Below are 15,216 nucleotides of genomic sequence, written 5' to 3' on the forward strand. Positions count from 1 at the left end.
GATTTTTTTTTTATATATATATATATATATATATATATATATATACAGTAAAGTCTCATTATATCGATATTCAAGGGAGTCCGAAAAAATATCGATATAACCGGGACTATCGATATATCCGACCCTGTTTGCATGTAATTTTCTCCGTGCGTGCATAGCAATAATATCGATATAACCGGGACTATCGATATATCCGATATCGATATAACGAGACTTTACTGTATATACAGTAAAGTCTCGTTATATCGATATTCTCTCTCTCTCTCTCTCTCTCTCTCTCTCTCTCTCTCTCTCTCTCTCTCTCTCTCTCTCTCTATATATATATATATATATATATATATATATATATATACACACAAAGCATGGATCACATACACTTATAAATACTACTGCGACAAAATAGCATGGAAATGCTTTACAAGGTTTCGTCGACAAAATTGTTAACTTGGTGATATATGTAAATTCATGATTTATGTATTTGGCGGCATCTGAATGCAAAGTGCGATGTTTTATAAAATTCTAATCCATATATAAATCAATCTACAGTGAGACCTCGGTTTACGAACACTTTACCTTACGTACTTTTCAGTTTACAAACGTCAAATTTCTGAAAATTAAACCTTGGAATACACACTACTTTTCGCGATACACACCCACCACAGCTGGCGGAGTGATCTTCGGATCTGGCAGAGTGATCTTCGGATCTTCAGTGGAAGCACATGACCGAACAGTGCTCCAGCCGGGGCACTTTTCCACACCCCCTCTCTCTGAATTCACACGTTGATCGCCTCCGAGGAGCTATTTGCAGATAATTTTGCTATTATGGGACCGAAAAAGACCGCACCACAGGCTTGTGTTCAGCCGAAGAAGACACAAAACAAAATCACCGTCGATGAGATGAAGGAAATAATTTAAAACCACGAACGAGGTGTGCGTTTGTGTGATTTAGTGGCCCAGTACGGCTATGCTCAGTCAACCATTGCTACCATTCTCTGCAACAGAGAAGCCATCAAAGGTGCGTCTGTTGCAAAAGGTGTTTCCATGCTGTCAAAGCAGCGGTCTCGGGCAATCGAAGAAGTTAAAAACGCTCTGTTAATTTGGATTAACGAAAAGCAGATATCCGGACTGTGGCTATGAGAGTCATCAACATGATGAACGATAATATTATGCCTCGGTTTCGTAAAACCTTAGATATCAGAAAGCAACAGCTGTCAATTCAGAGGTTTTTAATCAGCAAAAATAATGAAGTGTCTCCAAAGAAGCAAAGAGGCGAAGCCACACCAGAGGTTGAGTTCACAACAGTCCTTATGGAAGGTGACTCTCCTTCCATAAGCCATCAACGACCATCAAACAGGTAAATAAAACTACTTACAGTACAGTTTATTTCTTTAATTACAGTCATCATGTAATGTGCCTCTCTTTCCAAACAGCAATTCCCTCGGACCTCCGACCTCCAACACCATTCCATCAAGTCATCAATGACCTTGACAAAGGTAAATAAAACGACTTTATTTTACAGTACAGTTTATGTCTTTAATTACAGTCCTTATGGAATGTGACTCTCTTTCCAAACAGCAATTCCCTCCGACCTCCGACGCCATTCCATCAAGCCATCAATGACCATCACAAATGTAAATAAAGTGACTTTATTATACAGTGCAGTGTATTTCTTCCATGACAATACAATAGCACATTTATTATAAATAGAATAAGGTATGTTGTGTGTAGTTTTAAGGCTTATTTAGTTGAAAATTATATTTTATGGAAACCTGGGAACGGATTGTTCTCATTTTAGTGGTTAACTATGGGATTATTTTTTTTTGGGGATCCACACTTTTTGCCTTACACACTCTGTCGGGGAACAAATTAAGTTTGTAAGCCAAGGTCTCACTGTATTCACTTTGTGGGGGGACGGCAACATCAAAACCTAAACGGAGGTCCGTGAACCGAATGAGTTGTGATGTTTTCCTGTGGTTATTTTTTTCGCGTGTGAAACATTACTTGAAAAAGGCTGGCTGAATCGGTAATTAATTAGTATTAATTAAGCTGACAACGGAATGCTCGTAAATAGACTTCGATGAGCGAGAGAACAGAAGGCTGCTAGCTGAACAACTAATACTTACAGAACACTTTCATTACCCTCGTTTGGTGGCAGACGACGTCTCGACTGCATAGTTTACAGTCTGGATCAGCGTTAGGCTCTTAAGTAAATGGCTAAAAGTAAATGTCCCGTCACATATAAAAGCAGCCACCCCCACCCAACACACACACACACACCACATTTAAAGATACGTGATTTTCTTTTTTTAAGAAGCAGCAGCTCTCAATGATGTTTTAAATGTTATAACTGTCACAGATTGCAAGGTGGTGATGGCGGTTGTGGATCCCAAAAAGCAGGCAGGAGGGAGCAGGAGGTTGTGTTTGACAAATTGTATTTAAATAAAGTATCAAAAGTAAACACATGCACAATATACAATGCATAGAATTGCTTACAATTGCATACAAAGCATACAATGACCCGACGCCGAATGGTCGTGCCGGGAGTCCTTTTGACTGTCATTGATTGGGAACGACTAGCACCTGCGAGGCAGCAGGCAGGGCTGACAGCGCTACCGTTGGTCGCGAATCCGAACGTGGCAGGCTGCCACTGATCGGGACGACCAGCACCTGTGCAGGCGGGGCCGACAGCGCCACCCGTTGGTCGCCAACCAGATCATGACAGTACCCCCTCCCAAAAGGTCCAACTCGCCAGGAAACGATGGTGGAGAAAGCAACCGTTGCCTCTCCAGCATATGATGGGCGGCGGCCTGATGGGAACGTGACTCAGCCTGACGTGGACGAAGATACGGCACGGATTGTCTGGACGTCTGTGCGACCCTTCTCGCACGATCACGTGACGACGCATGGCGCGACGTGGACGTTGCACTGCCAGGCGCAGAGTGGCACCCCAGACGGCTGTATGGGAACGGGTCTCGACCGGACGTTGGTGTGGACATTACGGCTCGTCGAGTGACTCAATTCAAACTCAACGTGGTGTGGGCTAACGTGGACGCGAACTGCCCGGCACCGGGGAAACGAGCCCGGTCCATAGCAGCTCCGGGATCCAGCGGTAAGTGGGGTCTCGGACTGACGTGGACGCGGACGTTGCACGGCTCGTCGTGGATGCGACTCAATTCAACATGCACGACGACCCGTGGCTGGACGTGGGCGTGCACTGCCAGACACCAAGTGTCAACCTGGACGGCCACCTGGAATGAGGTCTCGACCTGACGTGGACGTGCAAGCGGTACCGCTTATCGTGGACGTGCAAGCGGTACCGCTTGTCATGGACGTGAGTGTGAACCTTTTCACACAATCACGGGACGAAGCATCGGCTCGACATGGACGTTGACTGCCAGGCACAGGTTGGAAATGAGACCGGTCCGTTGTACTTGCGGGATCCGATGGTTGGTCGGGTCACGGTTTGCAAGGTGGTGATGGCGGTTGTGGATCCCAAAAAGCAGGCAGGAGGGACCAGGAGGTTGTGTTTGACAAATTGCATGAAAATAAAGTCAGCAGAAACAAAATCTAAAACATCAAAATCATTTGAACAGAAAAAAATACAAAGTATCAAAAGAAAACCAAGAGTAAAAATCCGCCAAGGTAAAACAAACACATACACAGCATACAATACATACACAATGCACAATGCATACAATTGCATACAAAGTATACAATGACCCGACGCCAAATGGTCGGGAGTCCTTTTGACTGTCATTGATTGCGAACGACCAGCACCTGCGAGGCAGAAGGCTGGACTGACAGCGCTACCGTTGGTCACCAATCCGAACGTGGCAGGCTGCCACTGATCGGGACGACCAGCACCTGTGCAGGTGCAGGTGGGGCCGACAGCGCCACCCGTTGGTCGCCAACCAGGGCATGACAATAACGAATAGTTTGACGCATAAATCGGTATGAGACAATATAATAGTCAAAATAGTGTTAATTCACTATTAACAAATTAAAAAAATACAATCAGGTTAAAAATATTGTGAACTCAAATATAAAAACGAAAAGTGACAAATGGAATTTCTGAATACATTCCAAATGAAATCTATAAAATGCATAAAATAAATAAGAAGATTGCATGTTTCACGTACAGTGAGACCTCAACTTACAAACACCTCAACTTACAAACTTTTTGTCTTACAAACGTCAAATTTATGAAAATTAAACCTTATAATAAGCACTATTTTCATAATACACACCCACCACGGCTGGCGGAGTGATCTTCGGCGGAAGCACACGACCGAACAGCACCAGAGGTTAAGTTACCAAGAGTCCTTATGGAAGGTGACTCTCCTTCCGTAAGCCATCAACGACCATCAAAAAGGTAAATAAAACTTTATTTTACAGCACAGTTTATTTCTTTAATTACAGTCGTCATGTAATGCGCCTCTCTTTCCAAACAGCAATTCCCTTTGACCTCCAACGCCATTCCATCAAGCCATAAATGACCATCACAAATGTAAATAAAGTGACTTTATGATACAATGCAGTGTATTTCTTTCATTACAATACAATAGCACATTTATTATACATAGAATAAGGTATGTTGTGTGCAGTTTTAAGGCTTATTTAGTTGAAAAGTATATTTTATGGAACGGATTATTCCCATTTTAATGGTTTCCTATGGGAATGTTTTTTTGAGATACACACTTTTCGCCTTACACACTCTGTCCGGGAACCAATTAAGTTCGTAAGTTGAGGTCTCACTGTATATTAGGAGTCAGAAACTGGAGGAACAAAATGAAGTAGCATATTTTCGGGTATATACGGCGCACCCCAAAAGTCTTGATTTTTTTACAAAGATGACCCTGCGCTGTATACGTAGATGCGTCTTATATGTGAAATAATATTGGGCCACAACAGGTGTCGCAACTCCTGTCAGCAGCCATCGACTCCATTTCCCCCTGTTGGAAGAAGTCGTGTGTAACCGCAGCCCCTACTGTAGCACCTTATAATGTGGTGTGCCTTATATTTGGAAACTTGTATATATTTATTCATTATATTGGGAAAACTTTTTTCATTCCTCGGGGGTGCTCCTTATACTTCGGTTCACCTTATACACCAGAAAATGTGGTAAAATTGGCACATTGAATGCATCTAAAACGAATACATTAATAAATACGGTTAAAAAAAATAAAGCTCGAAGTATGGTACATAAAGAGACGCATACCTAAAAAAATGTAAACGGTGACTAATCAAAAGGATGGATGACACACAAGCCGGATGCTTTGTGTCTATGCCGCGCTCTTCTATATTAACACCTGGAAGGTAAAGGTGACAGTCGTGCCTGTGGTGGTCGGAGCACTTGGGGCAGTGACCCCCAAACTCGACGAGTGGTTGCAACAGATCCCGGGAACAACATCGGATATCTCGGTCCAGAAAAGCGCAGTGCTGGGAACAGCACGGATACTGCGCAGAACCCTCAAGCTTCCTGGCCTCTGGTAGAGGACCCGAGCTGAAATGGGGATAGACACCACCCATGGTGGGTGAGACGAGGATTTTTTTTTATATATATATATATATATATATATATATATATACAGTAAAGTCTCATTATATCGATATTCAAGGGAGTCCGAAAAAATATCGATATAACCGGGACTATCGATATATCCGACCCTGTTTGCATGTAATTTTCTCCGTGCGTGCATAGCAATAATATCGATATAACCGGGACTATCGATATATCCGATATCGATATAACGAGACTTTACTGTATATACAGTAAAGTCTCGTTATATCGATATTCTCTCTCTCTCTCTCTCTCTCTCTCTCTCTCTCTCTCTCTCTCTCTCTCTCTCTCTCTCTGTATATATATATATATATATATATATATATATATATACACACAAAGCATGGATCACATACACTTATAAATACTACTGCGACAAAATAGCATGGAAATGCTTTACAAGGTTTCGTCGACAAAATTGTTAACTTGGTGATATATGTAAATTCATGATTTATGTATTTGGCGGCATCTGAATGCAAAGTGCGATGTTTTATAAAATTCTAATCCATATATAAATCAATCTACAGTGAGACCTCGGTTTACGAACACTTTACCTTACGTACTTTTCAGTTTACAAACGTCAAATTTCTGAAAATTAAACCTTGGAATACACACTACTTTTCGCGATACACACCCACCACAGCTGGCGGAGTGATCTTCGGATCTGGCAGAGTGATCTTCGGATCTTCAGTGGAAGCACATGACCGAACAGTGCTCCAGCCGGGGCACTTTTCCACACCCCCTCTCTCTGAATTCACACGTTGATCGCCTCCGAGGAGCTATTTGCAGATAATTTTGCTATTATGGGACCGAAAAAGACCGCACCACAGGCTTGTGTTCAGCCGAAGAAGACACAAAACAAAATCACCGTCGATGAGATGAAGGAAATAATTTAAAACCACGAACGAGGTGTGCGTTTGTGTGATTTAGTGGCCCAGTACGGCTATGCTCAGTCAACCATTGCTACCATTCTCTGCAACAGAGAAGCCATCAAAGGTGCGTCTGTTGCAAAAGGTGTTTCCATGCTGTCAAAGCAGCGGTCTCGGGCAATCGAAGAAGTTAAAAACGCTCTGTTAATTTGGATTAACGAAAAGCAGATATCCGGACTGTGGCTATGAGAGTCATCAACATGATGAACGATAATATTATGCCTCGGTTTCGTAAAACCTTAGATATCAGAAAGCAACAGCTGTCAATTCAGAGGTTTTTAATCAGCAAAAATAATGAAGTGTCTCCAAAGAAGCAAAGAGGCGAAGCCACACCAGAGGTTGAGTTCACAACAGTCCTTATGGAAGGTGACTCTCCTTCCATAAGCCATCAACGACCATCAAACAGGTAAATAAAACTACTTACAGTACAGTTTATTTCTTTAATTACAGTCATCATGTAATGTGCCTCTCTTTCCAAACAGCAATTCCCTCGGACCTCCGACCTCCAACACCATTCCATCAAGTCATCAATGACCTTGACAAAGGTAAATAAAACGACTTTATTTTACAGTACAGTTTATGTCTTTAATTACAGTCCTTATGGAATGTGACTCTCTTTCCAAACAGCAATTCCCTCCGACCTCCGACGCCATTCCATCAAGCCATCAATGACCATCACAAATGTAAATAAAGTGACTTTATTATACAGTGCAGTGTATTTCTTCCATGACAATACAATAGCACATTTATTATAAATAGAATAAGGTATGTTGTGTGTAGTTTTAAGGCTTATTTAGTTGAAAATTATATTTTATGGAAACCTGGGAACGGATTGTTCTCATTTTAGTGGTTAACTATGGGATTATTTTTTTTTGGGGATCCACACTTTTTGCCTTACACACTCTGTCGGGGAACAAATTAAGTTTGTAAGCCAAGGTCTCACTGTATTCACTTTGTGGGGGGACGGCAACATCAAAACCTAAACGGAGGTCCGTGAACCGAATGAGTTGTGATGTTTTCCTGTGGTTATTTTTTTCGCGTGTGAAACATTACTTGAAAAAGGCTGGCTGAATCGGTAATTAATTAGTATTAATTAAGCTGACAACGGAATGCTCGTAAATAGACTTCGATGAGCGAGAGAACAGAAGGCTGCTAGCTGAACAACTAATACTTACAGAACACTTTCATTACCCTCGTTTGGTGGCAGACGACGTCTCGACTGCATAGTTTACAGTCTGGATCAGCGTTAGGCTCTTAAGTAAATGGCTAAAAGTAAATGTCCCGTCACATATAAAAGCAGCCACCCCCACCCAACACACACACACACACCACATTTAAAGATACGTGATTTTCTTTTTTTAAGAAGCAGCAGCTCTCAATGATGTTTTAAATGTTATAACTGTCACAGATTGCAAGGTGGTGATGGCGGTTGTGGATCCCAAAAAGCAGGCAGGAGGGAGCAGGAGGTTGTGTTTGACAAATTGTATTTAAATAAAGTATCAAAAGTAAACACATGCACAATATACAATGCATAGAATTGCTTACAATTGCATACAAAGCATACAATGACCCGACGCCGAATGGTCGTGCCGGGAGTCCTTTTGACTGTCATTGATTGGGAACGACTAGCACCTGCGAGGCAGCAGGCAGGGCTGACAGCGCTACCGTTGGTCGCGAATCCGAACGTGGCAGGCTGCCACTGATCGGGACGACCAGCACCTGTGCAGGCGGGGCCGACAGCGCCACCCGTTGGTCGCCAACCAGATCATGACAGTACCCCCTCCCAAAAGGTCCAACTCGCCAGGAAACGATGGTGGAGAAAGCAACCGTTGCCTCTCCAGCATATGATGGGCGGCGGCCTGATGGGAACGTGACTCAGCCTGACGTGGACGAAGATACGGCACGGATTGTCTGGACGTCTGTGCGACCCTTCTCGCACGATCACGTGACGACGCATGGCGCGACGTGGACGTTGCACTGCCAGGCGCAGAGTGGCACCCCAGACGGCTGTATGGGAACGGGTCTCGACCGGACGTTGGTGTGGACATTACGGCTCGTCGAGTGACTCAATTCAAACTCAACGTGGTGTGGGCTAACGTGGACGCGAACTGCCCGGCACCGGGGAAACGAGCCCGGTCCATAGCAGCTCCGGGATCCAGCGGTAAGTGGGGTCTCGGACTGACGTGGACGCGGACGTTGCACGGCTCGTCGTGGATGCGACTCAATTCAACATGCACGACGACCCGTGGCTGGACGTGGGCGTGCACTGCCAGACACCAAGTGTCAACCTGGACGGCCACCTGGAATGAGGTCTCGACCTGACGTGGACGTGCAAGCGGTACCGCTTATCGTGGACGTGCAAGCGGTACCGCTTGTCATGGACGTGAGTGTGAACCTTTTCACACAATCACGGGACGAAGCATCGGCTCGACATGGACGTTGACTGCCAGGCACAGGTTGGAAATGAGACCGGTCCGTTGTACTTGCGGGATCCGATGGTTGGTCGGGTCACGGTTTGCAAGGTGGTGATGGCGGTTGTGGATCCCAAAAAGCAGGCAGGAGGGACCAGGAGGTTGTGTTTGACAAATTGCATGAAAATAAAGTCAGCAGAAACAAAATCTAAAACATCAAAATCATTTGAACAGAAAAAAATACAAAGTATCAAAAGAAAACCAAGAGTAAAAATCCGCCAAGGTAAAACAAACACATACACAGCATACAATACATACACAATGCACAATGCATACAATTGCATACAAAGTATACAATGACCCGACGCCAAATGGTCGGGAGTCCTTTTGACTGTCATTGATTGCGAACGACCAGCACCTGCGAGGCAGAAGGCTGGACTGACAGCGCTACCGTTGGTCACCAATCCGAACGTGGCAGGCTGCCACTGATCGGGACGACCAGCACCTGTGCAGGTGCAGGTGGGGCCGACAGCGCCACCCGTTGGTCGCCAACCAGGGCATGACAATAACGAATAGTTTGACGCATAAATCGGTATGAGACAATATAATAGTCAAAATAGTGTTAATTCACTATTAACAAATTAAAAAAATACAATCAGGTTAAAAATATTGTGAACTCAAATATAAAAACGAAAAGTGACAAATGGAATTTCTGAATACATTCCAAATGAAATCTATAAAATGCATAAAATAAATAAGAAGATTGCATGTTTCACGTACAGTGAGACCTCAACTTACAAACACCTCAACTTACAAACTTTTTGTCTTACAAACGTCAAATTTATGAAAATTAAACCTTATAATAAGCACTATTTTCATAATACACACCCACCACGGCTGGCGGAGTGATCTTCGGCGGAAGCACACGACCGAACAGCACCAGAGGTTAAGTTACCAAGAGTCCTTATGGAAGGTGACTCTCCTTCCGTAAGCCATCAACGACCATCAAAAAGGTAAATAAAACTTTATTTTACAGCACAGTTTATTTCTTTAATTACAGTCGTCATGTAATGCGCCTCTCTTTCCAAACAGCAATTCCCTTTGACCTCCAACGCCATTCCATCAAGCCATAAATGACCATCACAAATGTAAATAAAGTGACTTTATGATACAATGCAGTGTATTTCTTTCATTACAATACAATAGCACATTTATTATACATAGAATAAGGTATGTTGTGTGCAGTTTTAAGGCTTATTTAGTTGAAAAGTATATTTTATGGAACGGATTATTCCCATTTTAATGGTTTCCTATGGGAATGTTTTTTTGAGATACACACTTTTCGCCTTACACACTCTGTCCGGGAACCAATTAAGTTCGTAAGTTGAGGTCTCACTGTATATTAGGAGTCAGAAACTGGAGGAACAAAATGAAGTAGCATATTTTCGGGTATATACGGCGCACCCCAAAAGTCTTGATTTTTTTACAAAGATGACCCTGCGCTGTATACGTAGATGCGTCTTATATGTGAAATAATATTGGGCCACAACAGGTGTCGCAACTCCTGTCAGCAGCCATCGACTCCATTTCCCCCTGTTGGAAGAAGTCGTGTGTAACCGCAGCCCCTACTGTAGCACCTTATAATGTGGTGTGCCTTATATTTGGAAACTTGTATATATTTATTCATTATATTGGGAAAACTTTTTTCATTCCTCGGGGGTGCTCCTTATACTTCGGTTCACCTTATACACCAGAAAATGTGGTAAAATTGGCACATTGAATGCATCTAAAACGAATACATTAATAAATACGGTTAAAAAAAATAAAGCTCGAAGTATGGTACATAAAGAGACGCATACCTAAAAAAATGTAAACGGTGACTAATCAAAAGGATGGATGACACACAAGCCGGATGCTTTGTGTCTATGCCGCGCTCTTCTATATTAACACATCCGTCAACCGTTGCGGTGAACTCAGCGACAAATTAATCTACTCCACGCGGCCTGACAGTATTTGCGTGCGTTATCTGTCACCAACTAGAAGAGCGAGAGCCAGGCGGCGTCGGGCAGCTTCAAAGTGAAAAGGAAAATATGTGAAAATGAATAAAGTGCCGTGTCAGCGTCGATGGCATCTGGAAACACTTGAACTCAATTTGGTGTTCGAAGCTTAACTAGGCTGCGTTTTCCCTTTAATCTACTAAAAGGGCTACTTGATAAAAGGATGGAGGGATTAGGGCGTCGTGTACACACTTACACGCTTACTTTTGCTTGGCTAGTAAATCTTCCTGCTGAAAGTGCAATAAAAATCTTGTCGCCGCAATAAAGGTCATTTGGGACCTCCTCTGATCGATATCAACATAAATCTGCCAGCCTGACCAAAGCATGATCACTGTTGTCTTTTTGGCCACAATAATAAGGACGCACACTTGATCCCTTCAGAGTTCTTGCTTACGTCGCACGGTGGACAGATGCCGCCAAACACTTGGTGAAATTGAAAAGTGTGTGTCAAGGAAGCATGTGGATGCCATGCTTTCCGATCGAGAGACAAAATCATGAATTTACAAATATTACCATGTTAACAATTTTACGTCGACCAAACTTTACACAATGTTTCCATGCCATTTAGTACTAGTAGTATTTATTAGTGTGTGTGCGCCATGTCGCCAAGACCTATTGTTTAGATTCATCATTGAATGGGGACAACACTCAATTTACACTAATTTTAAAAAACATATACAGTATAAATAAATACAAATCACAACGCAAAATGACAAAAATCTAAAATTAAATTGATAAATAAGAACATCAATATGTGTGTCTTGGATATTCCATAAAGCTTGACTGGTATGATGTTGGTCCGAAAGAAAATCACAGTGTCATCTGCCATTGCCCCAGTTTATATTTTTCGGATTGCACTCTACACGGAGAACAGCCGAGTTCAAAGACAATGTTTCTAATGGTGCATCGACTGAGCAGCGGTCGGTGAGCTGTTTGGTAGCGCGCCTTACAGAGACACTGAACAAAAATATTTTATTGATCATCAGAGTCTGAGAGATGTTTTACCTCGGGAAAGCGGGGACCTCTCACTCTAACTCTGCGTAGATGTCAAAAATGCTGCCACAAGATACCTTGGTTAAAAAAAAACCTCCACGAGACAGATAAATGAGGAATATAACAGCCAAAAACAAAAAAAAAAAAAACAACAACAGTTGTTAACTCTCGAAACACAGTATGGGGCAATGGCATCGTGAGCTTTGACAGTTGGTAAAAAAACGCTGCAGGGTACTGAAACGCTCCCAACAGGTGCAGTGCAGCGGCGCATTGCGGCCGACGTATCCGAGTGACTCACTCCCAAGAGCGTGAGCACATTAGAGGCCGGCCGGGGCCAGGTATGCTTTTATACATTGAGCAACATTGCTAATGACCCTGAAAATTGCCTCTCGAGGATGCTGTGTTCTGCTGCATGCAAAGGCGGCTGAGCCGCGGGAAAAGGGGAGCTTTTCGGCTCAAAAAAACTCAAGTGAAACACCGCTGCTCTTTACCAAAGCGCAAACCACATAGCGTACAAACATATCAACTCCGACTTTGTTAGCCGAGCTAAACCACAGAGGGTCAAGGCCACGTTTTGCCTCACCTGGAGAATGTGGCGGTGGTGTGCACATAAGCACGACGCCTTGGCCTTCGCGCACAGAGACGGCACCTCTGGTCTTGGCGCTGAACTCTCCGATGTCTGCAAGGCAACACACAAAAAAACATTGTGAACAATGCACTTGTAAACACGCATGTTTTAGGACTGTGGGCTCAATCACAAAGGCCAGAGCCGAGATTCAAACACAGAAAAACGGAACTGCAAGGTGCGCGTGCCAACCTCTGTAGCGCAACATGGCAGTGAGTTTTATTACTGAAAAGTCACCGAAAATCAGCTAGCGCTTTGTTGCATAAAAGAGTGGAAAACATCGTCCTGGGCAAATACACAGCGTTTAAGTGTCACACACTTTTTTTCTGCCAACGCGTTCTAATGCAGTCAGAGGATGTCGTCAAGGTTTAACGATCCTTTCCAGGATTCACCTTGAAAAATATCGACTCCATATTTAAATCCGGCCGCCGATCTTGACGATTTCCAAAAATGCAGCGGCAACCGTACGATGCAATTCCCGGTTGTCATATCTACAATCTTGTCTTTGCGGTGACATCCCACCATCGAGCGAAACTCCGTACTTGCCCTCCTGCTGCTTGTTAGGCTGGTCGCCGTTTCCATCCCAGAGACATTTGATGCCCGTAATCATGCCTCGTTTGTTTCAAGCGACGACTATCGATCGGAGGTTCTCACCGACCGCCTGCCCAGCACCACGCTTGATTGACAAGCAGCTGTCTACACTGCCCCTGTCTCATAATGCATAAATCCCCATTCATTGTTCATCGAGGTGTTTAATGCACTAACTCTGTGGCGATAAGATCGGAATGTGGTCGTCTTTTAATCATGAAAGGTTAGGCGCACAATGCTAGTATTTTTATTTACGAGCGAAAGCAGCGTGATCAACAGTATTGGACAGATTGTACAAGCAGCATAATTACAATGTTAGAAAATAACCGCAGCACTGGCAAGACCAGATGGGATGCATGCTGCTATAAATAGCCCGCATGCTGGGGAGTCGGTCTGGTCCTAATTTAATGAATATTGAATGGGCCAGAATAGGACCGAGTCCCCCCACTGGTTCAGCATGATAACAAGTCCTTCCAAAGAGGAAGCATTACCGCTCGGAATATCCAATCAGCGCGACGGGAAACATCTGCGTGTGATGCATTTTTGGAGGGGGTGTTCAGGCCTTGTTAAAGCCAGTTTGTGTTAGCTTGCATAAATATGTATTGTCATGTGTGAAATTAAACATGGCGTCAGGAAAGTGTAAGACGCATGCAGTTTTCCACCAGGGGGCTTTTTTTCCTCGGCGGTTCTATTCAAAAATGAAACACCAGTTAGACGCGTTCAACACAAAAAAGGGGAAAAGAAAACCGATTTTCAGAAAGCTAACCCCTATAATGAATATTTTCTTGTGTCTGTGATTGGCGGGCGACCATTCCAACGTGTGGCGAGGGGCAGAAGAGCTCAGATAGGTAAGGTGTAGCAAGGCCGTTTGAAAATAAATAGAATTTAAAAAAAACACAAAAATGGAGAGGGAGTGAACATTTGTGAGCAGCAGTATGGCTTCATGCCCAAAAAGAGTACGACAGATGCAGTGTTTGCTTTAAGAATGCTGATAGAGAAGTACAGAGAAGGTCAGAAGGAATTGCATTGTGTCTTTGTAGATCTGGAGAAAGCTGTGGTATTGCATGAGGAAGTCTGGAGTGACAGATAAGTATGTCAGAGCGGTGCAAGACATGGATCATGACCTTAAGACAGTTGTGAGGTGTGCTGTCGGTGTGACTGAGGAATTCAAGGTGGAGGTGGGACTCCACCAGGGGTCAGCTCTGAGCCCCTTCTTATTTGCTATGGTGATGGACAGGCTGACAGACGATGTTAGACAAGAATCTCCTTGGACCATGATGTTTGCAGATGACATTGTGATCTGCAGCGAGAACGGGGAGCCGGTGGAGGAGAAACTAGAGATGTGGAGATATGCCCTGGAAAGGAGAGGAATGAAGCTCAGTCGCAGCAAGACGGAATATATGTGTGTGAATGAGAGGGATCCAAGTGCAAGAGTGATGCTACAGGGAAAATGGATGAAGAAGGTGGAGGATTTTAAGTACTTGGGGTCAACTGTCCAGAGCAATGGAGAGTGTGGAAAAGAGGTGAAGAAGCGTGTCCAGGCAGGCTGGAGCGGCTGGAGAAAAATGTCAGGTGTGATGTGTGATAGAAGGGTTTCAGCTAGGATGAAAGGAAAAGTGTATAAAATAGTGGAGAGACCAGCCATGATGTTTGGACTGGAGACACTTCCACTGAAGAAAAGACAGGAAGCAGAGCTGGAGGTAGCAGAGCTGAAGACGTTGAGGTTTTCTTTGTGAGTGACCAGGTTGGATAGGATCAGGAACGAGTACATTAGAGGGACAACTCATATTAGAGGCTTTGGAGAGAAAGTCAGAGAGGCCAGACTGAGATGGTTTGGACATGTCCAGAGGAGAGAGAGCGACTATATCGGGAGAAGGATGCTGAGCCTTGAACTGCCAGGTAGGAGGCCGAGAGGAAGACCGAAGAGGAGGTTTATGGATGTGGTCAAAGAGGACATGAAGGTAGCTGGTGTGAGAGAAGAGGATGCACAAAACCGGGTTAGATGGCAGACATTGATTCGCTGTGGCGACCCCTGAGGGGAAAAGCCGAAAGG

The 15,216-nt window shown here is 43.9% G+C and overlaps 1 protein-coding gene across 1 annotated transcript in view; it reads right to left on the minus strand.

The window, feature by feature from the left end:
- Positions 1 to 15,216, minus strand: part of cntn5 (contactin 5) — a 130,301-nt gene that overhangs the window by 60,813 nt on the left and 54,272 nt on the right. The window contains exon 6 of the mRNA XM_089013643.1: positions 12,534 to 12,629. Within this exon, the coding sequence (XP_088869769.1) occupies positions 12,534 to 12,629 (96 nt within the window). The remainder of the gene's footprint in view (positions 1 to 12,533; positions 12,630 to 15,216) is intronic.

The sequence above is a fragment of the Hippocampus bargibanti genome, linkage group LG14 (genome assembly GCF_051943395.1).
Source record: "Hippocampus bargibanti isolate YZ-2025 linkage group LG14, ASM5194339v1, whole genome shotgun sequence".
NCBI lineage: Eukaryota > Metazoa > Chordata > Actinopteri > Syngnathiformes > Syngnathidae > Hippocampus > Hippocampus bargibanti.